Source organism: Pelodiscus sinensis, chromosome 4, assembly GCF_049634645.1.
Source record: "Pelodiscus sinensis isolate JC-2024 chromosome 4, ASM4963464v1, whole genome shotgun sequence".
NCBI lineage: Eukaryota > Metazoa > Chordata > Testudines > Trionychidae > Pelodiscus > Pelodiscus sinensis.
Genome location: NC_134714.1, coordinates 29,401,753 through 29,424,718, shown reverse-complemented (window position 1 = coordinate 29,424,718; position 22,966 = coordinate 29,401,753). Strand labels below are relative to the sequence as shown.

Genomic DNA, 22,966 nt, shown 5'->3' with positions numbered 1-22,966 from the left:
CTCCAGAGTGATGGCCCCATTTACTTAGGGTCTGTGTACACCAGTTGGGTGGGGTTGGGGTTATGCATTTTGTGCCTTCGTGGTTTGTATATATGGCTGAGAGCACAGTCTTCTTCCTTGGACTTTTCACTCTTGACATGTTTCTTTCCGTTACTGTACTTTTAAAGAAACAAGTTACGAACAAAGGCCAGACTGACAGCTGGTTTAAACAACTATAGCGCTATTGAAATCAACTGAGCAAAAACTTCGATCTAGTCATATGAATTTGGCTTTTAGCTTTTTTGTGGAGACTGGTTTGTTTGTGGTATATGTACAGGAAACTACTTAAAGATCTCTAACCTGCAAACCAAATAACAAGCAAGTCATAAAGTATTTTAAAATGATAATGCAAACCAGGGAAAAATATAGAAGACAAAGTGGGGAATACATTCCCTGAGGCTAGGTCATTAGTGAGTCATTTAGCTCAAGGGAACACAAAGCTTAATGAGGGGAAGGATTTTCTCTGGCTCCTTTACAAAAATGAACAATATTAATTGAGCAAAAATACTTTACCAAGAAATTTTTTCCATTCAGTAAGTGAAAAATTATAACCATGTTTAATTGTGCCCTCTCTTGCACTTTTTCACTTTCCGTCTGTCTAAATGCCCACCATTGTCCACCCGTCCCTCTGACATATAGCAGTAGTACTAATCTTTACTTACTTGGGAGCACAAGCAACCTAGGGGGTGGTGGAGGTGGTGGAGGAGGTGGTAACGGAGGAGGTGGTCTACACTGACAGATTTGCTGGCAACTCTCCGTAACCTTTTCTGCTACAGAATTGGAACAGGACTTCTGGGGTTCACCTTGAATGATCTGTAAAGAATAATATGTGTTATTCGCTAGAAACTTATTGTAAGCTAAAAAGAGCTAATACACGTTATAAAATGAATAGGACCAAATTCTGCCCTCAGGCACACACATACAATCCCATTAACTTCTTTGGGAAGAATTAGATGTCTTTTCCCTAAATCTCATGAAGAAAATGGCATTTAAACATGTACATAAGTGCAGTCTTGAATAGGAGTGCTTTACTGAACCAGGACATTAAGGAGATACTGAGAAAGTAATATTAGTAATGATCTATCTAGCAATTTTTGATTAACAGTTATTTGATTATAACAAAACGCATTGCTACTTGCAAAGGGAAAGTGTGGTTTATGCCATCTTCTGGCCATATTAAAGTTAAATACATTGTAGTCACATATTTCTGGCCAAATAAAAAAACCCTGCAGTTTTAACACATGTACACCACCACTGCACACAGCACAGTTCACGTACATTGTATATCTAAATACACTCTATGTCTCTGATTACTTGGAAATAGTATTTTGTAGCTCAAACAGCAGAGAGTGCCAAAGAGAAAAGAAATAGCGATAAATTGGAGACCGGCTCTGAACAGCATGCCTCAGGAGATTCAGCACCTTAAATAGTCTATCAAAATCTATTACTAAATATAGGCAAAACCAAATTTAATCACAAACACTTTCCAACTGCCTCCCTTACCATCATGTAATAATAAAGAAAGAGACAGTTACAGACCATCCCAAAAAGTTTCCAGGAACTTACGTAAATTCATTGAACACTCTAATGAATTAAAGTGACTCAACCGTACAATTCTGCAGAGCTGGTGATAAATCTAACTGCTAAGCAAACTTCTTTTCTCTTTAAATTGAGCTCCCAGAGTTCATAAGTCTCAGAAGACTCTAGATATCATGTTAATTATGTTTATACTGCTTCTATATAGTACTGTTGCATTAACGATTATTTCAGAGGTAGCCCAATAGTTAAAACATGTGTTTGCTATAATGGGGAATACTAGTGACCTTTTCTGGGCTGCGATCTAGGTTCTTTCATGGCTTTGGTTGTTGGTGATACATTGTATAATCATTAGGGAGATTATGGGCCGATATCTTTACAATGCACGCTGGCAGTTAACTAAGGAGGCTACCAACTCATAACTATCATCCCCTGACTTGGTATTCATTTTAGCGCTTACTTTAGGTCACTAAAATGACTTGGTAGCTAGTGAAAATGGATGTAAACTAGTCATAGGATGGAATAACACTGGAGGGATTTGGAGCAAACTTTTCTTTTACTGCCTGGAAGAAGCTTTGTATATAAACATATGAGGCTAGTGATAGTATGAGAAGGCTAGATTGACTTATTATTCTAACTTAATATTATCCAAGGCCAAAAGGCTCTGTCTATTTTTAGAACTATCGACTGCCTTTTAAATCCCCAGAGGCTGTCTTACCGTGGACTGGTAATAGCATGTCCCCTGGATCCAGTGAACATTTTTCTCAGTTATTTTGCAGACAAGATTAACCCTATACCAGCTATACTCCAAGAGCGCAGCCTATTTTTGTTTTGGTTTGGGTTTTTTTTTTATGCCTTAGTCCATATCGGCTGTGTTTCCTCACACGGGTTTATTCTCAGAAAATGGTTGAGATCTAAAGGGGTGCACTTAATCACCGTTTTTCCCCCACTCCTTTGCCAGCTTTGTCATACACCAGAGCATCTGGACATTTTCAGTGATCAAGATGAATATCGTAGATTTCATCCTTACTCAAGGGGTTGTGTTAAAGGGAAAGATTTTCAAAAAACTAAAGGTTAGCTGAAAGAAGACTAACGTGGGACAGGAATGAAGGTCCCGTAGAGAGAGAGGATTAGTTAAATATTGTTATAAGGGGATTAACTAGGAGTAATGAGATAGAATTAAGAAAAGGAATATGAAAAATGTTGTCTCATTCTCAGGAAAATCTTTACTACTGATGTCTATTAGTCTTCTGATGAAAGGAATGGGAGGCCATTACTTGAGTCTTTTAAACCTAAATGGAATAAATCTCTAGAAAATGTACTGTAGGGAGCAATCCTGCACTGGCAGAGACTGATAAAACAAATGACCCAATAGATCTTTTCTGTATCTAATGTGTATAATTCAAGGTCAGCTGCCTTTACAGAAGGTGGCAGGAGTGAAAGGGATGTTGAAAAAAATCTAGACCTTTTATGGAAGATTCTACAAATTATTGCCCTCTCAAATTTACTGTTTGTTCGTTTTGTCAAACGTTAACTTAGCCAAAGAAAAACTTCAAAAGCACTTCATAAACGAGGATTAATCCGACAAATATCGCTCTGCCTTCCACTCAGTTTATTGCCCAAAGACTGCCTTTGCAAGGGGACAGTAGGGATCTGTAGGCATCTTTAGTCCAGGATTTGTTCCCTTGTTCTTTGGGCTTTCAGTGACATTTCCTATTGTTTAAAATGGCTGTGAACTGGTTGCATTTGCCCATTCAAAAAAAAAAAAAATTATTTGGTTTGAATCTGGTTCTCTCAATACATTCAGTAATTTTTCAGCTCAGCTTCTTGGGTTGCCTGGAGTTAGAGCTAGTAGCAAAGAATTCAGCCTTTTCTCCATTCTCAACTTACCTATGGATGCTTACCTATGGAGAGCTTATTTTTATTAATGGATTCATTGTTTATAATTGTTGGAACACTTTATGTGATTGTATTTTGCATAAAGGGCAGATATTTCTTAATACACACGCAAATAAAAATCAGTTTAAACAATCACGCATGAAAAAAACAAACAAAAAGTTGTATAAACACATTCAAATTGGAAAGCAATTGCTTGTGTAGTCAGTTCTATAAAGTTCATATCTGTGAGTTTGTTTCTTTTTTAAATCAAGGATTTTTTGCAGAAATGAGGACACCAATCCTGCATTGAATAGCACATTAGTGCAAAAGTGTACCTGTGCAGAGCCCCACTGACATCAACGGGGCACCATGGAAGTCACAGCAACCATCTGCATGCTACTTGGACTGGATTCTATGTTTTTAGAATAGAGGATTAAAATGCAGCCCCCCCATTGATGGTCTCTCTGAGGCGTTCTGACCAAATGTCGGACCAAAAAAGTGCTACTAACTGATAGAGAATCAAGAACTCTAACTGTCAATCTAACCCATACAGCCCTGAGTATTGTGTTCTGTTCCCTCTACTGGTTCCGAGTCCACTTAGGGTATGTCTACGCTACAGAGAAGATGGAAGCTGCCGCTGTTGATCTTGCAGGCTTTGAATTAGTGGGTCTAGTGAAGACATGCTAATTCGAACTGAGAGGAGCACTCCGGTCGATGCCAGTAGCCCTCCATCCATGAGGAATAAAGGGAAGTTGAATGGAGGGTGTTCTCCCCTCAACTTCCTGCAGTGTGGACAGCCTCAAAAGTCGAGTTAAGGTACTGCAACTTCAGCTATGCAATTAACATAGCTGAAGTCGTGTATCTTACTTCGACCTTACCCCTTGGTGTAGACATACCCTTAGCGATTAATGAGTGTTACAGCTTTAGCTAAGGGGCATGTGGCTTTTAGCTCATGCAGTAGAAACTCATATACTAAGCTCCAGAGGTCCCAGATTCAATCCCGTTTGACAATGGCCAGGGTTTATTGGTATTACACTTGCATGATATGACAATAACTCTCCATTGTGACTGTTGTCTAACAAATGTTATACCACATTCTGATATTTCCATTGGTGAAAATCCTAAATAACTTCACTGAAGTCACAACAGAAGCATGCTAGGTTTACATCAGTGAAACTAAGATAAGATTCTATCCCAATTCATTTATTATGCCATTTATTATTATTCATTTTAATTATCTGTGTGATGGTGGCCTCAAGCAGAATTGGGGCCCCGTTGTGCTAGGTTGTACACAAATACATAAGACACAATCCCTGTCCTGCCATGCTTCTAAGCTAAGACAAGTCCCAATAATTGAGCAAAGCAAACAATAGGGAAGTGAAGAGAAGAGAGGACAAGTATAGCAGTAATAACTATAGCCAGTGAAGTTCACAACTCAGTGATTCCAAATCATTTAATAGGATTGAGAGGATGGAGAGGGGGTAGGGAAAAGTTTTTTTTTTTTTTTTAAGTTAACATCAACTACTCCTTATCTAACCACTGTTATCTGGCTGATATTTCGTGGAGATCTTGAAACAGGTCTTGGGGAGGGACTAAGAAAAGGTAATACCTTTACAAATTAGTTTAGGAAAAGTGTTTCATGTGTAAGAAGCAGCATGCAAAGAAAAGTGAAGGAAGTTATGGGAAAAGAAGATACAAGAGTAAGTCAGATGGGCATTACTGAAAGAATGGAGAGGTTAAGGGAGCAACAAAGTGAGACAACCGGGGATAAGTAAGAGAGGTATAGCTTTGACGGGCCTTCAGGATGAGGACAAAGAGTTTGAATCTGATGTGATGGAAAAAGGGGAGAGGATGGAGAGATTCAAATTCAAGGGTGATATGGTTAGACACAGAAGCAAGGAGGTTCATCTTAGCAGCTGTGTTGTATATGGCTCTGAGGAGGGCAATATGAAAATCAGGAAGGCCAGAGAAGGAGAGGATACCGTAATCAACGCAGGACATGGTGAGGGCCTGGAAAAGACTTAGTTATGTGGATTGCATGAAAAGGTTTCATTTGGAAAAAAACCATAGCGGGAAAAGCAGCAGGATTTGGATATGGTCTGGATATGCCAAGCCTACTCTGCTGCAGTTCACTATTTCTGGCAATTCCTGCCACTTCCCTCAGATGTGGGTAACCTAAATGGAACAGTATTGACAACATGCTTATGGAACCCAGGATCTCTGGGCATGTCATACTTTTTCCCCCTAAGAGTGTTTCATCAATTGCCTAAAAAACTGAAAAGTTGCTACAGAATTATTCTAGTTAGTCTGGACAAAGTTTTGAGGCTTGGCTTTGAATTAAACTAAAGATTATGGATCAAATTAATCTCTTGTTAGTAAATGAAATTATATTAAGATTGAATATGTCCCAAAATCTTGGCCTATTTACTTTTAACAACTTGCACATGGGATAATTTTCCCTTTGAGTCTAACCTGTGATGTAAGGGAGTTCATATTGGTAACAGAGCTAGAATCATATATGGATAATGGAAGGATAAGTGTAAGGTTTACTACAAGGAATATGCAGATCTCATGCCTCACTAAGGACACTATTGGCTATTTTCATGCATGACCTGTGCATTATAGACATATATGATACCTATACTTTTATCACTGGGTGTGGGGTAGAGAGGGCAAGGGGGTATGAAGAGCAGATTGATTGACTGAACTCATACCAAACACTAAAAAAAGTTGCAGTTATAGATCAAGAATCAGGTAGTAGAACTTTTAAACCATTGCAGAGGAAGTCTGCCCAACTCTAGTTAGCCATTTCCACACCTATTAAAATTAATATTGATTTTTAAATGAAGTCACCTGAGTGACTTGGTGTTTATATAAATTTTGGTCCCTGCCTGATATTTTGAAGGAGATGTTTCAAAATATGGCTTATTTTGTATCATTGCTTTTTCCTTAAATCTACACTCTTTCAACTCCAGAATCTAGTGTGGGTACCTGAATTCTAGAGCAGAACAGTTGGCAGAACGAATAAATTATTTATTGAAATTGGAGTGCTCACAAATCTTATAAGGAGACACATGATACAACAAATTAAAAGAAAATCTCTGTCTCATCTTTTGGAATTCACTAAATTTAGAACAGGGAGCAAAGGACATCTCTGCTTCATCTTCTCCAAAAATGAAACCACAGTTGCTCCCTTTCTAGCTCATCCATTACTGCTCTGAAGACATAATACAAGTGTAAAATATCAAAAGGATGCATTTTTATTTAGCTTTGCTGGTTTCCTGATTGCCTGAATTGGGAGATCACTACTCATTTTAGTCTGCTATTTTCTTGCAGTCGGTCTGCAGAAAGGTCACTGGTCATTCCACATTACAATCAAGGTCACACCACACCACAGTCAGAGACTTGAGAGTGGACAAAGCTGATTCAGCTTTTATCCAGTGAATTCTCAGTTCAGAGACACTTCAGACACTATGTCAAAACATTACCAGAATGAGGCTTTCAGCACTTCCCCAATGTGTTCCTTGTTTTGTCCATATTGCCACCTACAATAATTACACTCTAAGACGATCTTATTGTCAACATGTTTAAAAAGGTCAGCTACATTTTGTTCAGAAATAAATTGAGTTCCACAGACACAAGACTCACTAGGGTGGCGATCACTTCAACTCCCTAGAAAAGGCTCTATGTTTCTCTGTAATCAGCAGTATTCAGAACTAATTATCTAAGCAAGCAAAAGCCACATACATTGAGGTATTTTTCACTGCTACTTGTGGGGCTATCAGTTTTCAAGACAACAATTTACAAAAGTTAAAAATCAGAACAATTCTCTGTGTGTACATAATCTATTTTATACACACAGAAACCCTGACCCCATGGAAATTAATGTGAATTGTTCTTATTGACTTCACTAGGGCCAGGATTTCACCCATGAGAATACATTCACATATGCATTTCAGTTCTCTCTATGTATAGAATATTGATATGTATTATTAATATGTATTATTAAGAGAGTTCCTTTGCAAACAGAGATGGGTATAAGGTCTGTCCCTGGAGAAGTTTACAAATCACAGTAAGTAAGAATTACAATATTATTGTTTGCAGTGTTGTAGACATGTTATTCCCAATATACTAGAGAGACAAGGTGGGTGAGGTAATACCTTTTATTGGATGAAGCTCTGTTGGTGAAGTTACCTGAAGAAGAGTTCTGGGTAAACTCAAAAGCTTGTCTTTCTCTCACCAACAGAAGCTGGTACCTCACCCACTTGGTCTCTCTAGGAATGTTATTTAGCATTTGTATACATCTCCATAGACATACATGTACTCGCTGTGCAAGTTGATCAGAACAGTTTGAGAAAAGCCACTGAAGTTCTCCCTAGCACAGTCAAATATTCAAATGTATATGAAAATAAGGAGACAATTTAAAAGTGGGTCCTTCTGAGATGCCAAAAATATGAAAAGGCCATTCTAAACCACACACTTTTGCGTCGAACCCAAGCGATTAGAAGTTGTTCTAAACGCACCATTTTAATCTGTAAATGAAAGCCATCTTCAGCGGGGACGACTGACAGTCTTTAAAGGCATCAAGGGTGCAGCATTCAGAGATCGAAACGACACTGCATTTTACAGGACAAGTCTCTTTCTGGACCGCTGCGCGACAGTGAGCTCCACTTTCATCCCTGTAGCTGTACAGGGATATGCCTCTGTCTCTAAACGCAGGAGACGGAGCTAGCGAACCCCGCCAGGAGAGCCCGGGGCCAGCAGCGATTTTTTTCCAGCTCAGGGGAATCCTCTCCCTTCTCCCACTCCTGGCCAGGGCCACAGCGCATCAGTGAACAGCGCCAGGTGGGCACTTGTGCTGCCTGCACCCTCCCACCCAACTTGGGAGCTGGGGCGGGGGGTGTTACCTGGACAAAGCCCCAGAGCGGGTGGAGGGCACAGTGCAGCAGCAGGGAAGGCCAGCAGCAGCGGAGCAGCAGCAGCAGCTCTCGGATCGGCATCACGCCTCCGGGCGCGGGGGCTCCCGGGCTCCCGACCTGTGGAACTGAACCGGGAGAGCGCACAGGGCAGGCGTTTGATCGCACCCCCATCCCCGGAGCGCGGCGCCTCCCGCCCCCAGAGCTTCCCAACTTCACGTCTAACCGGGGAAGCCTCGGTCCTGGCTTCCCGGCAGCAGGACGTGCCCCGAGCCCCCCCGCTCCCCGCCGGGAGTGCCGGCGCCCCCTCCCGCCCCTAGAGCTGCTCTCAGCGTGCCCTGCCCTGCGGGGCAAGCACCCGGCTCGCTGCTGTCCCCCGTCTTACCCTGGGGCCGCGGGGCTGGGCGCTGGGGCTCCGCGGAGGGCGCGCGTTGCTGGCTCTCCCTTTACGTGCCGGGCCGCTGCGCGGGGTGCAAGTGGAAAAGTTTGCAGCAGGAGCCGTAGCAGCTGGTGCAGCACCGGGGTGCCCCCTGGCCTTGCCTCCGCTGCCCGCTGAGCCGGAGCCCGGCGCCCGGCAGCCTCTCATGGGGGGTGGGCAGGAGGCAGGGGAGCGGCGCTTGCCCACCAGGGAAAGAAAAGGCCCAGCCAGTCCCGCGTGGCTCAGAAGCGGCAGGGAATGAACGTCCCGTCCCCGCCAAGGAACGTGAGGTCCAGCCCGCAGGATGCCCCTTGCTCTCAGTGGCTGGAGGTCGGACGCGAAGCCCAAGGGGGTGTCCCAAGTCTCGGAGCAACCTCTCCCCGTCCGCTCTCCTCTGTCGCCACAAAGCCGCCAAGAAAAGTGCCAAACAAGGTGCCCAGGAGCCTGAGCGGAACCAGCTGGGAAATCCGCTCCCCGGCCCCCTCCTCTCCACGAGCGAAGCGATCAGCTGCTCCCGCCGCGCCGAGCTCCCTTCCTGCGAGTGGCAGGGTGGCCGCGCAGTCCCTCGCCAGTTCCTTTGGGTACCAGCTGCTCAGCAGAGCCCCCACGAACAGCAGGCGAGAGAGAGCGAGGTCGGCTGTGCAGAGCCCCAGGGAGGAGGAGGACAACAGGGTTGGAGAGGAGCTGCACATGCAAGGGGGGGGGGGGATATGTGAGCAAAGCCAGAGGCTCCTGGCTCGCCCGTGAATTTAATCTCTCCCCTGCCTGCTGCTGCTGCTGCAGTGATTTTTCATTCCCATCTAGCGAGCCTATTGTGTATTTGGCACTTGCCTTCGTGCTTTTTCTTCCCTCCTAGGCTCAGCTGATGACACTCCACCGGGGATTTCTTCTTGGGCGGCCCGGGGGTTTTCTCCCACACTCAATAAAAGATCATTACAGGTTGGAAACTGACAAGCTTCCCTCTCGCGGCAGCCCCCATTGCTGCTGGGAGGCCAGTGTGACTTTACAAACAGCTTCCTCCCCCTCCATGGGCACCTCAGGGAATTAGGTGAATCACAGGGACACTTTCAGGTTTCCATGTTTTACTCATTTCTATGTTTCCATGTTTTACTCATTTCTACAAGTGGCTACTACAGAACACACAATTATAGAAAGCACAGTTAGTATTAATGTTTCTTCAGCACCTACTATCTGAGGATCCCAAAGCACTTTACAGTATTAGTATATTTAGCCCCAGCAGGGTTGGGAAAGTGCCATCATGCCCTATGGGACTAGAAAGATTAATGGCCTGATTTTCAAAGCTGCTAAGCACCTGCTGCGCCTATTGCAATCAGAGGGAGCTCCTGAATGCTCAGCACATCGATAAATCAGTCCCTAAGTGACATGTTGAAGGTCACACAGTGAGTGTGTGGCACCCGTGGTTGTAGAACCCATGTTTCCTGATCCCAGGGCTGGGCCTTCTTATCAGACCTTAAAGAGCATTAATAACATCCACATTGCAACAAAGACAACTAAGAGGGATACAAAAAGTCATTCAAACCTTAAACATCATCAGCGGGCCTCAATGCCTGCCCTACCAGTCATGCGACTTGGAGCCCTGTAGGTTTGATGGGCCGCAATGGGTAGCAAATCTCATTCAGATGCCTTCTGCTGAGAAGCAAAATTTCTCTCAACCTGGTGTGTGGGATTATCCTGTCATGTGAGTGAATTATTTGCTGTATGGGGTTTTTTTTTGGTGTTTCGTGAGATGTAATAATGAAAGACGCTTTGAGACATTCGTTTCTATTGTGTTTCTATGTGATAATGAAGCACATTGGAACATTTAAGAGCGCTTGCAGGGAAGTGAATAAAGAATCCTTTATTGTAAGGGTGGCACAGTCTTGCCTCTTTACAAAGAAGAAATAGAGTGGAAGGATAAGAAAGGAAAATGGGTTTAGTTTTTTAGTGAGCCTGTTAATGAGCAAAGCTGCAGGAGGGCCTGTGAATGGTGGCTGTTTCTGTGAGTTAGATTTATCATATGTCAACACACTAATAAATATTGTTGCTGTGTTGATAGCTTGAGTCAATTTTTAATGTTACACTCTGTTTCTAATTATGAGAGATGGGCCTAAATCAAAATGTCTCATCTGAACACATTGTGGGGGTGTTTGAAATCCAAATTTGTATCCAGATCAAAATTTTTCAAATGGGCTCTCTTTATGATGGTCCAAAGCAAAATCCTAGATCTGAACATCTTAAATTTCGCAGTGCTTGGGTTCCAGATGTGAAGTCACAAGGAGTGTGGGAATGTTAGATTATTTTTTCTCTAAGTTTCTGGCACAAACTCGGTCTAGTTATACAAAATTACCATTTTATGAATATACTTTGTGAAGCAAGAATAAAAATGTTAACATTGCTGCAAATAATGAGCTAGAATTCTTCTTCTACCCCACTATTACGTTAATGTAACTCTATTAATTCAGCAAACTTACTCCTGATTTACACAAGTGTAGGTGTGAAGGAGATCAAACTTAGCAATGTCTTGTAAATGTACACAATGCATGTTAACTTAATGGACTTCAGGATGGATTTGTCCTAATAGAATTACGTATTTATGTGTAAATTTGTGTGTGAGAGAAAGGGGGGATGGGTGGCATAGTTGATGACCTTGGATACAGTCAGTAATTGTATAATAAATACATCTTCTATAATGATGCTGAAAAAGATGCATTCCTTTTCCATAGGCCTACTGTGTAACATATAGTGCTTAATATATTGTCCTTGTTCAATTATAGTTTTGCCGAGCTGAAGTCGTAAGAGCCTGCAAGCTTTTCAGGCTTTCTGGTGATTTCCTGAAGGTATTTCAGCACTTGATCACAGTACAGAACATAATAAATTGCACCATCTGTATACATAGTTCTTGGTTCCTGACAGAATGAGAGATAAGGCTTAAGGCACTGTAAGCCAAAAAATACAATACAGATTTCTTTTCTTTCTATGTTTACAGTGACTTAATGTCAAAAGAACTGTGGAAATTCCTGCCATTAGCAATTGTCCAAGACACACCCAGGAACTAAGAGCACAGAGGACCAAGCTCTACTTCCAGTTCCTTGGGTGCAACTGCAGTTTGTGATGCTGCCTGGGTGTAACTTAAGTGCTGACTTTGGCCTGTCTGATTGGCACCTTTTCTGCTTTGGAATGGTAACTGACATCTACATTAATGGAACCACTAGATTACAAGCATTTTAAATCAAATGTCAAACTGTGGGCCAAACCTTGCAGTCTATACGCAGGTAAATCTCCCATTAAAATGAACTGAATAAAACTGAAGAATAGGTCCCTAGAATTTTGCCCCTTGATAAAGGTAGTTAAGACCAAAGCAGACTGTGAAGAACTTTAAAAATATCTCACAAAACTAAGAGATTGGGCAACAAAATGGCAAATGAAATTTAATGTGGATAAATGTAAAGTAATGCACATTGGAAAAAATAACCCCAACTATACATATACTGTAATATGATGGGGCTAATTTGGCTATGACAAATCAGGAAAGAGATCTTGGAGTTATCGTGGATAGTTCTCTGAAGACGTCCATGCACGTCAGTCAAAAAAGCAAACAGGATGTTAGGAATCATTTAAAAAGGGATAGAGAATAAGACAGAGAATATCCTATTGCCCTTATGTGGATATAAATCCACAGTACGCCCACATCTTGAATACTGCATACAGATGTGGTCTCCTCATCTCAAAAAAGTTATATTGGCATTAGAAAAGGTTCAGAGAAGGGCAATTAAAATGATTAGGGGTTTGGAACAGGTCCCATATGAGGAGAGATTAAAGAGACTGGGACTTTTTGGCTTGGAAAAGAGGAGACTAAGGGGGGATATGATAGAGGTTTATAAAATCATGAGTGGTGTGGAGAAAGTGAATAAGGAAAAGTTATTTACTTGTTCCCATAATACAAGAACTAGGGGCCACCAAATGAAATTAATGGGCAGCAGGTTTAAAACAAATAAAAGAAAGTTCTTCTTCACACAGCACATCTGTGGAACTTCTTGCCTGAGGAGGTTGTGAAGGCTAGGACTATAACAGGGTTTAAAAGAGAATTAGATAAATTCATGGAGGTTAAGTCCATTAATGGCTAGTAGCCAGCAAGGGTAAGGAATGGTGTCCCTAGCCTCTGTTTGTCAGAGGGTGGAGATGGATGGCAGGAGAGAGATCACTTGATCATTACCTGTTCAATTCACTCCCTCCAGGACACCTGGCATTGGCCACTGTCAGCAGACAGAGTACTGGGCTAGATGGACCTTTGGTCTGACCCAGTATGGCCATTCTTATGTTCTTATGTTAAGTTCTAAAGATAAATGATACGATTTGGTCAATAAATATTTATAGTCTCTGATTTAGTGAACTTAAGAAAATGTTTAACTTTAATTGTGTAAAGTTAAGCACATGCTTAAGTGCTTTTCTGAATAGTGACTTCAGCGAAGGACAAAAATACATGCTTAAAGTTAAGTTAAATTAATTTTAAGCATGTTCTTAAACCCTTTTGCTCAAAGTTAAGCATATGTTTAAGTGTTTTCCTGAATCAGAGCCGAAATCAAGAAGGCTCATGATTTTCTGTGGTAGGATGATATATGTACACTAAAAGACAGGCGTGGTCTAGTTGTTTGCTCTAGGACCAGTAACCAAAGATTTTTGAATTGTATTCTCCATGGGTATGTCTACACTACAAAGTTAATTCGAACTAATGGACGTTAGTTCGAATTAACTTTGATAGGCGCTACACTAGCGCTCCGCTAGTTCGAACTTAATTCGAACTAGCGGAGCGCTTAGTTCGAACTAGGTAAACCTCATTCTACGAGGACTAAGCCTAGTTCTAAATTACTAGTTCGAATTAAGGGGAGTGTAGCCCCTTAATTCGAACTAGTGGGAGGCTAGCCTTCCCCAGCTTTCCCTGGTGGCCACTTTGGCCAACACCAGGGAAACTCTATTGCCCCTCCCCCCCAGCCCCAAACACCTTAAAGGGGCACGGGCTGGCTACGATGCCCGTGCCAGGTGCAAGCCTGCCAGCACCCAGCCAGCAGACCCTGCACCTGGCACGGCTCGAGCCAGCCACCCGATGCCCCCCAGCCCTCCCCCTCCTCCCGGGACCAGGCTGGCGGCTCCCGGGAGCTTGCCCGGGACCGCAAAAGGCGGGTACTCACCTGGTCTAGTGCGGACATCGTGGACCTCGTCCATGACCTCCACACTAGGCACAGGAAAGTGGCCATCTAGGGCAGGAGAGCTACCAGCCTGGCCACCCAGGAGCAGGTGTACATGAAAATCAAGGTGGTCCACTGAGACCCCCGACACTGAGCCCTGAGCGTACAATGGCCGTACTGGGTCAGACCAAAGGTCCATCTAGCCCAGTAGCCTCTCTGCCAACAGCGGCCAACCCTAGGGACCCTGGAGGGGATGGACCGAAGACAGTGACCAAGCCATTTGTCTCGTGCCATCCCTCTCCAGCCTTCCACAAACTTTGGGCAGGGACACCACTCCTACCCCCTGGCTAATACCACTCCATGGACCCAACCTCCATCACTTTATCTCACTTCTCTTTAAACTCTGTTCTAAGTTCTAGCCTTCACAGCCTCCTGCAGCAAGGAGTTCCACAGGTTGACTCTTTGCTTTGTGAAGAACAACTTTCTGTTACTAGTTTGAAGCCTGCTACCCATTCCTTTCCTTTGGTGTCCTCTAGTCCTTCTGTTATGGGAACTAATGAAGAACTTTTCTTGATGCACCCTTTCCACCCCACTCATGCTTTTATAGACCTCTATCCTATCCCTCCTCAGTCTCCTCTTTTCGAAACTGAAAAGTCCCAGTCTCTTTAGCCTCTCTTCAAAGGGGACCTGTTCCAAACCCCTGATCATTGTAGTTGCCCTCCCCTCTCCCATCCTCTCTCTTCCCCTCTCCCACCTCCTTTTCCCAGTCTCCCCGAGTTTTGTTCAATAAAGAGATATTCTATTTTTGACCACACGTTGTCTTTATTTTGTACATCAGGAACGGGGGCTAGGGAAGGGTAAGTGGAAGGAGGTGAGGGAGGAATGGGGTACGAGCCCCCGATGGGGAGGACTGGGCTGGCTCTGCAGGCTTCTGGGGGTGGAAGCTCTCCTGCAGCCCCCCAATTGTCCCCTCTCCCCAGATGGCAGCCTGCGGCAAGTGCAGCCGGTCTGATGGCTGAGTGCTGTGATGTGCCCAGTGTGGGCACTCAGAGCACTCCAAGACAGGACTGCTTTGCAAGCAGGGCAGCCCTGAGAACTGTCTGTCCGGGGTGGGGGTCGGGTCCCTTTAAGCACAGCCCTCGGCTAGCCTGAGGCAGCAGCTCCACACTCTATGTCCTAATCTGATTCCCTGCCGGCACTGCTTCCAGCCATCCTTAACCTCAGTTCAGGGTCCACTCAGTGTGGACATGCTAGTTCGAATTAACAAAACGCTAATTCGAACTAGTTTTTTAGTCTGGATCCGTTAGTTCGAATTAGCTTAGCTAATTCGACTAAGCTAATTTTAACAATGACATTCTCTGTGACCTTGCTCAGCTAACTTAAACTCCCTGCCTTAGTTTACTCATCTGTTAAATGGCGGTGTGAAAACCCAGCCACCTGGGAGCAGTATTAATGAATCCTGTCCTGCATGATGTGCCTAGTATCATGCAACTGTGGGCCTTCATCTGCAAACATCTGGAAGATAATAAGGTAACAGATAATAGCCAGCATGAATTTGTAAAGAACAAATCATGTCATACCAATCTGATAGCTTTCTTTGATAGGATATCAAGCTTTGTGGATAAGGGAGAAGCAATGGATGTGGTATACTTAGACTTTAGTAAAGCATTTGATAAGGTCTTGCATGACTTTCTTATCAACAAAATAGGGAAATACAAGCTAGATGAGGCTACTATAAGATGGATGCATAACTGGCTGGATTACCATTCTCAGAGAGTAGTTATTAATGGTTCACAATCATGCTGGAAGGGCATAACAAGTGGTGTTCCCCAGGGATCTGTTTTAGGATTGGTTCTATTCAATGTCTTCAATAACAATTTAGATGACGGCATAGAGAGTACGCTTATTAAGTTTGCAGATGATACTAAGCTGGGAGCGGTTGCAAGTGCTATGGAGGATAGGGTCATAAGTCAAAATGATCTGGACAAACTAGAGAAATGGTCTGAGGTAAATAGAATGAGTTTAATAAGGACAAATGCAAAGTACTCCATTTAGAAAGGAACAATCAGTTTCACACATACAGAATGAGAAGTGATTATCCAGGAAGGAGTACTCCAGGAAGGAGTACTGCAAAAAGGAATCTAGGGGTCATAATGGACTACAAGCTAAATATGAGTCAATAGTGCGACACTGTTGCAGAAAAAGGGATGTGTTAACAGGAGTGTTGTGAGCAAGACAGGAGAAGGCATTCTTCTGCTCTACTCTGCACTGATTAGGCCTCAGTTGGACTATTCTGTCCAGTTCTGGGCACCACATTTCAAGAAAGATGTGGAAAAATTGGAGACAGTCCCGAGAAGAACAACGAGAATGATTAAAGTTCTAGAAAACATGAGCCATGAGGGAAGACTGAAAGAATTGGGCTCCTTTAGTTTAGAAAAGACAGAGAGGGGCCATGATAGTAGTTTCAAGTATCTAAAAAGATGTTAAAAGGAGAAAGGAGAAAAATTGTTCTCCTTGGCTTCTGACGATAGGACAAGAAGCAATGGGCTTAAATTGCAGCAAGGACGGTTGAGGTTGGAAATTAGGAAAAACTTCCTAACTGTCAGGGTGGTTAAACACTGGAATAAATTGCCTAAGGGAGGTTGTGGAATCTCCATCACTGGAGATATTTAAGAGCAGGTTGGATAGACACCTGTCAGAGATGATCTAGACAGTGCTTGGTCCTGCTGCAGGGGTGGGGGACTGGACTTGATGATCTCTCGAAGTCCCTTCCAGGTCTAGTATTCTATGAGTCTATGATTCTGACTCTATAAGTTGACAGAGTCCCAGAGTCTGGCTTGCTGTTGGCAATGTGAGGCCGAACAATGCCATGGAAGTGTGGTTTGAATTCTAAAAATGATTTATTTGAAAAAAGTTTAATCTCTTTCCGGAAAATGCTGTTGTCCTTGTATTATTCAAATAATCTAGCAAAAGCAGCACACAAATTCAGAACAATTTATTTTGCTCTTGTGTTACACCCAAGTAAGTTGGCAACAACTTCAGGTAAATTGACAGTTACTCAAGATTTACATCAGAGCAACAAAATCAATAAGGGTATGTCTACACTACTCTCCTATTTCCATGAGGAGTAATGGTAGTTCAAACTAGGAAGCCTAGTTCGAACTACCTAGTTCATGCCGCGTGTAGCCGTGCGGCACGGGGTTCGAACGAGCGGGGATTTAAAAATGGCAGCGCCCTGCTTATGCAAATGAAGCCCGGGTAATTCAAATCCCGGGCTTCATTTGCAATTGCGGTATGCCTACATTACCCTCCTATTTCGAACTAGCGGGGTAGTGTAGACATACCCTTAGAGAAAAATGTGACTCCTGAATGTCTATTCTGTGGGATATTTATTTTTGTTTTTGGTTGTATTAACATTGATTAGATTAGTTTATCTTGGGTTTTTTAACCATATAGTGATCAACAACATAGGCATGGTAACATTCAGTTTTTCTAACTATTCAGGGAACATTACAATAACTGGTGAGTGCTAACAGGGAGTTTAGAGAGGGAGTTCTCCAGGTAGAGGAGAAGCAGATCCAGGACTCTTTAGGGAAGTGTGTGTTGTGTTTGGGGCTTTTTTGCTGTGTGGTGAGCTTGTGTTTGTGAGTGAGGGTTGGTGTGTGTTCTTTTTTTGTTTTTTTGTTTGTTTGTTTGTTTATTTCCCCCTGTGTTTGAGAGTGAGGCTTTTTTTTTTAAACCACTTCCCCTTTGCCCTCCCCCTCCCCTTGTTGGAATTTGTGCTGTGATTGGCTATGATTGGTAGGGGCTGTGATTGGCTGTGATTGGCAGGTGGAAATTGTTGGCTTCTAATTAAAGTTCGAATTCTAGAAGCCTCTGCTGATTGGCTGAGCCTTGGTACGGGGAGGGGCTTTCAGGCACTCCAGGGCTTTATAAGGCAGTGGGCAAGCGACCAAGGAGCTTGCCAACAGGTGAGTGCTAACAGGGAGTTTAGAGAGGGAGTTTGGAAGGGGAGAGGGAAGGGCGGGAGGTTCTCTTGCCTTTCTTTTAAATCCCTTCTCCAGGACAGCAGTGATGGATGGTGATGGGTCTGCTGCCGTTACCTGCACAACGTGTGCCATGTTTGTCTTCCTCCCGGAAGAAAGAACAGATTTCATCTGCATGAAATGCAAGCTGGTCGACATCTTGGAAGAAAAAATTAGAGGACTGGAGGCCCAAGTGTCGACCCTACGCTCGATCAGAGAGGATGAAGACTTCCTCGATAGAAGGCAGCGTTTAATCCTTCAAGCACGGAAGGCAGAGGAACCAGAGAGGCAGTATGTGACCAAGAAGAGAACTGGCAGCATGAAACTTCTAGAAGGGGAAAAAGGCCAACATGGGAATCCCCCAATGCTATAGAGGTAAGTAATCGCTTTCAAGCTCTCTCCACAAGCTCTGCAGAGGTGAATTCTTTGGAAGGGACCTCACAAGGAAGAAACCAGAAGCGAACACCATCTACTGGAAGGCATGGGATGCGTAGTCCTGGGGATGGGGGTTCCACGGCCACCACCCCCAAAAGAAAATGACGGGTGGTTGTGGTCGGGGACTCCCTCCTAAGAGGGACTGAACCATCCCTCTGCCGTCCGGACCTGGAATCTCGAGAAGATCCTAAGTATTTTACAAATTTTATGTGTGTGCGCCTGTATATATATACAGAGAGAGAGATTCTGTCCCTAAACTTAGACCTCTCAGTCATATATTTAGGCAGTTAAATACATGGGCCTTTTTTTTTTCAAAAGTTCTGGGCTCCATTATACCAGGATAAAATCCCCAAAATTGTAAGTCTCTCGATTAAAATTTTAAAACAGCTAGTTGTTGTATTTTTTAGTGATTTAAATGAGTAGTTAAATATTTGAACTGGAGTTTGATTTTTAACACGAGGGGATTCAGTTGAACCTCTCTTGGGTTTTCCCTTAGATAAATCCTGGAACATTAGGCTGTTAACAGAAAATAAATCAATGATGTTACATTGGTTTGAGTGAGAGAAAAAAATAGGACTGATGTCTGAGGCTACATGACAATCTATAGCTTGTGTTCATAGGTGTGACTTTTCTGGGTCTGCTAAATCATAAGAGACTGCTGGTGTATGTTCATAGTAAAAAATATATTGTGCTATGACAACACTGCATGCCAGTGTGGTCTTGCCTTTTTTCAGATTTCTAGTTATAAAATGATGCTTCATGAAGTACAAAATCATTCACTGTGCTTGCCCAACTTCAGTAGTTTGTCACAATTCGTTGCCTTCAGCAATGGATCCGATTAGAGCATCACTCATCTTTACTGATTAATGGGAAAATATTGTGCCATTAATTATTAAAAGTATCCAAAGATCATGTATCTCACTTTCAGAACAGAAGATAATATAAACTGTGATATTGACTTTCTTTTTTCTCTATTCAGCTATCACCTGTTTTTATTTTCCAGGATGTAATACCCATCATTTGTACATGTAAGTGACTGTACACACACAATGCTTATACATGTCACACTCTCTATCTGCAGTATCATCTCTTAAATCTGACATCAGATTCAGGCAATATAGGGCTAGCCCATGGCATTCATTTTCAGGCAGAATTCCAAAAAATTATATTGCAGACTTCTGCTTTAAAAATTGATGCAGGTTGAACCTCTCTAGTCCAGCACCTTTGGGACCTGACCAGTGCTGAACCAGAGAATATGCCAAACCATGGAAGGTCAATATTGTCTAGCAGCATTACCAACACTTCTATTGCTTACTTGGCTCTTTGAAGACATTTAGGGATAAATTGGGGCTAAATAAAGAGCACAGAACACTGAAAGCCAGGATTAGAGTCTATAAACAAACTTTATGGGCCTGTGGGAAACTTAGCCACACCTATGACAAGTGGACAGCTGGGTAACTAAAATCATGCTGGACCACAAATGGTGCAAGACCAAAGAGTGCTGGACTATAGAGGTTCAACCTGTAGTACGTAAAGGCGTGTACTTATTCCTCCAAGCTATGAAAATGCTATAATTAGCTGAAAACTTTCTAAACAGCAGTTAGTTAAATGTTCCTAACCCTAAGTAAATATACCTATTTGTATATACTGTATCACTCTGTTAAATCCTTCAGTTTTCTATTATACTTAAGGCTATTTGTTACAAGTGAAAAATAAAAGTAGGCTTGTCATTGGACATATTATTATTGAAACTGATAGGATCTAAGACTAGTAAGTAAGCATAATTCTGTTAGCGTGCATCTAGACTGGCAAGATTTTGCGCAAAAGTAGTTGCTTTTGCGCAAAAAATTGCCACCTGTCTACATTGCCGCAAGAATTTGCGCAAGAACATTGACTTTGTAATGTACAAAATCAGTGCTTCTTGCGCAAATACTTTGATGCTCCCATTCAGGCATAAGCCCTCTTGCACAAGAATACTTGCGCAAGAGGGCCAGTGTAGACAGGAATGTTAATTTCTTGCGCAAGAAAGCCCGATGGCTAAAATGGCCATCGGAGCTTTCTTGCGCAAGAGAACGTCTACACTGGCATGGATGCTTTTGTGCAAAAGCAAATCTTTTGCACAAAGGCACTTGCCAATCTAGACGCTCTTTTGCAGAAATACTTTTAATGGAAACTTTTCCGTTAAAAGTATTTCTGCAAAATTATGCCAATCTAGATGCAGCCTTAGGGTATGTCTACACTTGCACCCTCTTTTGAGAGAGGGATGCAAATGCAGCTGAGCGAAATTGCAAATGAAGCTTGGATTTGAATTTCCCATGCTTCATTTGCATAATCACGGACTGCTGCTATTTCGAAATAACAAACGCTGTGTAGATGCAGTTATTTCGGGAGAAAACCCTTCTTCTGAAATAACCCTTACTCCTCAAAAAATGAGGTTTACCGGTTATTTTGAAAGAAAGGGTTTCTTTCAAAATAACCACGTCTACACAGCGCTTGTTATTTCAAAATAGGGTATTTCGAAATAGCAGCGGTCCACAATTATGCAAATGAAGCATGGGAAATTCAAATCTGCTCTTCATTTGCAATTTCGCTCAGCTGCATTTGCATCCCTCTCTCGAAAGAGGGTGCAAGGGTAGACGTACCCTGAGAGTGCAAATAAAACTACCCAGACATTGGGCATGAGCAGAGAATCACCTGTACGAGAAGAATAAATAATTATTTATGTAGCTCCTTTTTCAGAGACAAGGATGATGAAGTCATATCTTTTATTGGAGAAGCTTTTGAGTTACACAGAGCTCTTCTGCAGGTCTGGGAAAGGTTTGACCTTCTATTTAACAGTGATGCTTTGAGTACCTCTGATATGCCTCACTTACCTTGTCTCTCTAGTATCCTGGGACAAACATGGCTACAGTAATACTTTTTGTTCAATTTCACTTGCACATGTGAACCTCTGTACATTTCATTGGGGTGTTCTGGTGTACAACTCATTAAAACAACATGAAAATCTCTAGTTTTATTTTTCAGTAAAACCCTTTTACTGGTTGTCACGTCACTGAACCCTGAAGAGTCAGAATCCTCACCAAAACAAGCCACGGCAATTTCAGTCACCAGCATGTATACGTCTGAGCTACTTGACATGGTTCCTTCATAATGCTGTGAGTGATTCCTCTAGGAGCCAGTGGAGAATCAAACCTAATGGCTTTTAATGTGACATGGCAGCAGCACAGAGAATGCTTTTTGAAGGAATGCAGCTCAGGTCCTAAATTTTTAGGACTTGAGTCTCTCATCTGGACCTCAACATACATTGGATGAAAAAAGTACAAGTGAAATCCTGTCCTCTCAAAAGACAGCAAATTACCTGGTTCTCTATGGTCCTGCCATTAGTTAGAGGGGAGATCATATAGGGTACTTGGCTTTATCACTTTTCAGATGTGTTGGAAAAATAATGGCCATGGCTTTTGAAAAATTGGGAGTAGCTAGGCTAAGTCCTCTTCCCATGGTGAACTGCCCTTTAAAGGCAATGGAGGAAACAAAAGGGAACTAGTTAATCATATGTGTCCCTTGCAGAGTCATATACTTTCAGGAAACAGAATAGTATTGCCTATTACAATGTTTTAAAGACAATGCATTCCGTAATTTTCCTCTTGCCTTTCTGCCAATGCCTTCTTTATTAGAGAAGGGCCCAACTATAAAGTTAGGACCCAAATTTTAAATGGCCTCTTCTCTGATAAGATAAGGGATGAATCGTTCAGCCCATAATTTGGGACCACCCAAAACATCTGGATTTATAGCCAGATTCCAAAATATGGGGGATGTTTGGCTCGGGGCACTGAGATAAAATGATGAGGATCATGGAATAAAATCCTGTGAAGATACACAGAGAGCGAAGAGAGGGTTTGGTTTATATCTTCGTATGTCTGATTTATAGTGCCTTTTATTACATACCATGCTCTTGCTAGGAGAACCTCAGGAAATAATGCAGGAAGGGAGGACCACCGCACAAAAAGATACCTCCTCTGGCTACATACAACTACACTATTTATACAGGAGGCTGGAACACATTGATTCCACTATAGAAGGGTTTTTGATGATACTGTAAACTACAGGAAAAGCTTGAATAATGTATGAAATTATTCAATAATTAATAAAAGTCATCAGAAACACTCTACTGAAAGCCAGCGTTGCAAATTATTTCTCACCATTGTTTTGTTTTGGCATATGCTTGAAACCAGAGAACAGCAATCCTTCCATTTCAATATAGGACCTCTTTCTGTGTGTTAGAGTATGTCTATACAGCAAAGTTATTTTGAAATAACAGCTGTTATTTCGAAATAACTTTACCAGTGTCTACACAGCCAAGCCGCTATTTTGAAATAAATTTGAAATAACAGAGGGCTTATTTCGAAATTGGTAAACCTCGTTCTATGAGAAATAACACCAATTTCGAAATTGCTATTTCGAAATAAGTGCTGTGTAGATGCTTATTTCAAAAAAGGGGGCCTCGAGCCCTTCTCAGGGTGCCCTGGTGGCCACTCT

General features: G+C 42.5%; 1 protein-coding gene and 1 long non-coding RNA gene across 7 annotated transcripts in view; one reads left to right on the top strand and one right to left on the bottom strand.

Annotated features, from left to right (window-relative positions):
- PRIMA1 (proline rich membrane anchor 1) overlaps window positions 1–9,430 on the bottom strand; it is a 75,355-nt gene extending 65,925 nt beyond the window's left edge. For 3 of the 6 annotated variants that reach the window (XR_012903318.1, XM_075926669.1, XM_075926671.1), the window contains exons 1-2: window positions 8,361–8,649; window positions 702–852 (exon numbers count right to left, since the gene is read on the bottom strand). Coding sequence is in view for 5 of the 6 variants with exons in the window: in XM_075926669.1 (XP_075782784.1) it covers window positions 702–852; window positions 8,361–8,543 (334 nt within the window). In the remaining variant the exon portion in view is untranslated. Of the gene's footprint in view, window positions 1–701; window positions 853–7,976; window positions 8,250–8,360; window positions 8,650–8,754 lie in introns of those variants that run through there. The other 3 variants (XM_075926670.1, XM_006133671.3, XM_075926672.1) reach the window with 3 other exon arrangements.
- A 287-nt stretch (window positions 9,431–9,717) lies between these two features.
- The window catches only part of LOC142829086 (uncharacterized), a 35,448-nt gene continuing 22,199 nt past the window's right edge, over window positions 9,718–22,966 (top strand). Inside the window, exon 1 of the long non-coding RNA XR_012903319.1 lies at window positions 9,718–21,585. This is a non-coding gene — a long non-coding RNA (uncharacterized LOC142829086). The remainder of the gene's footprint in view (window positions 21,586–22,966) is intronic.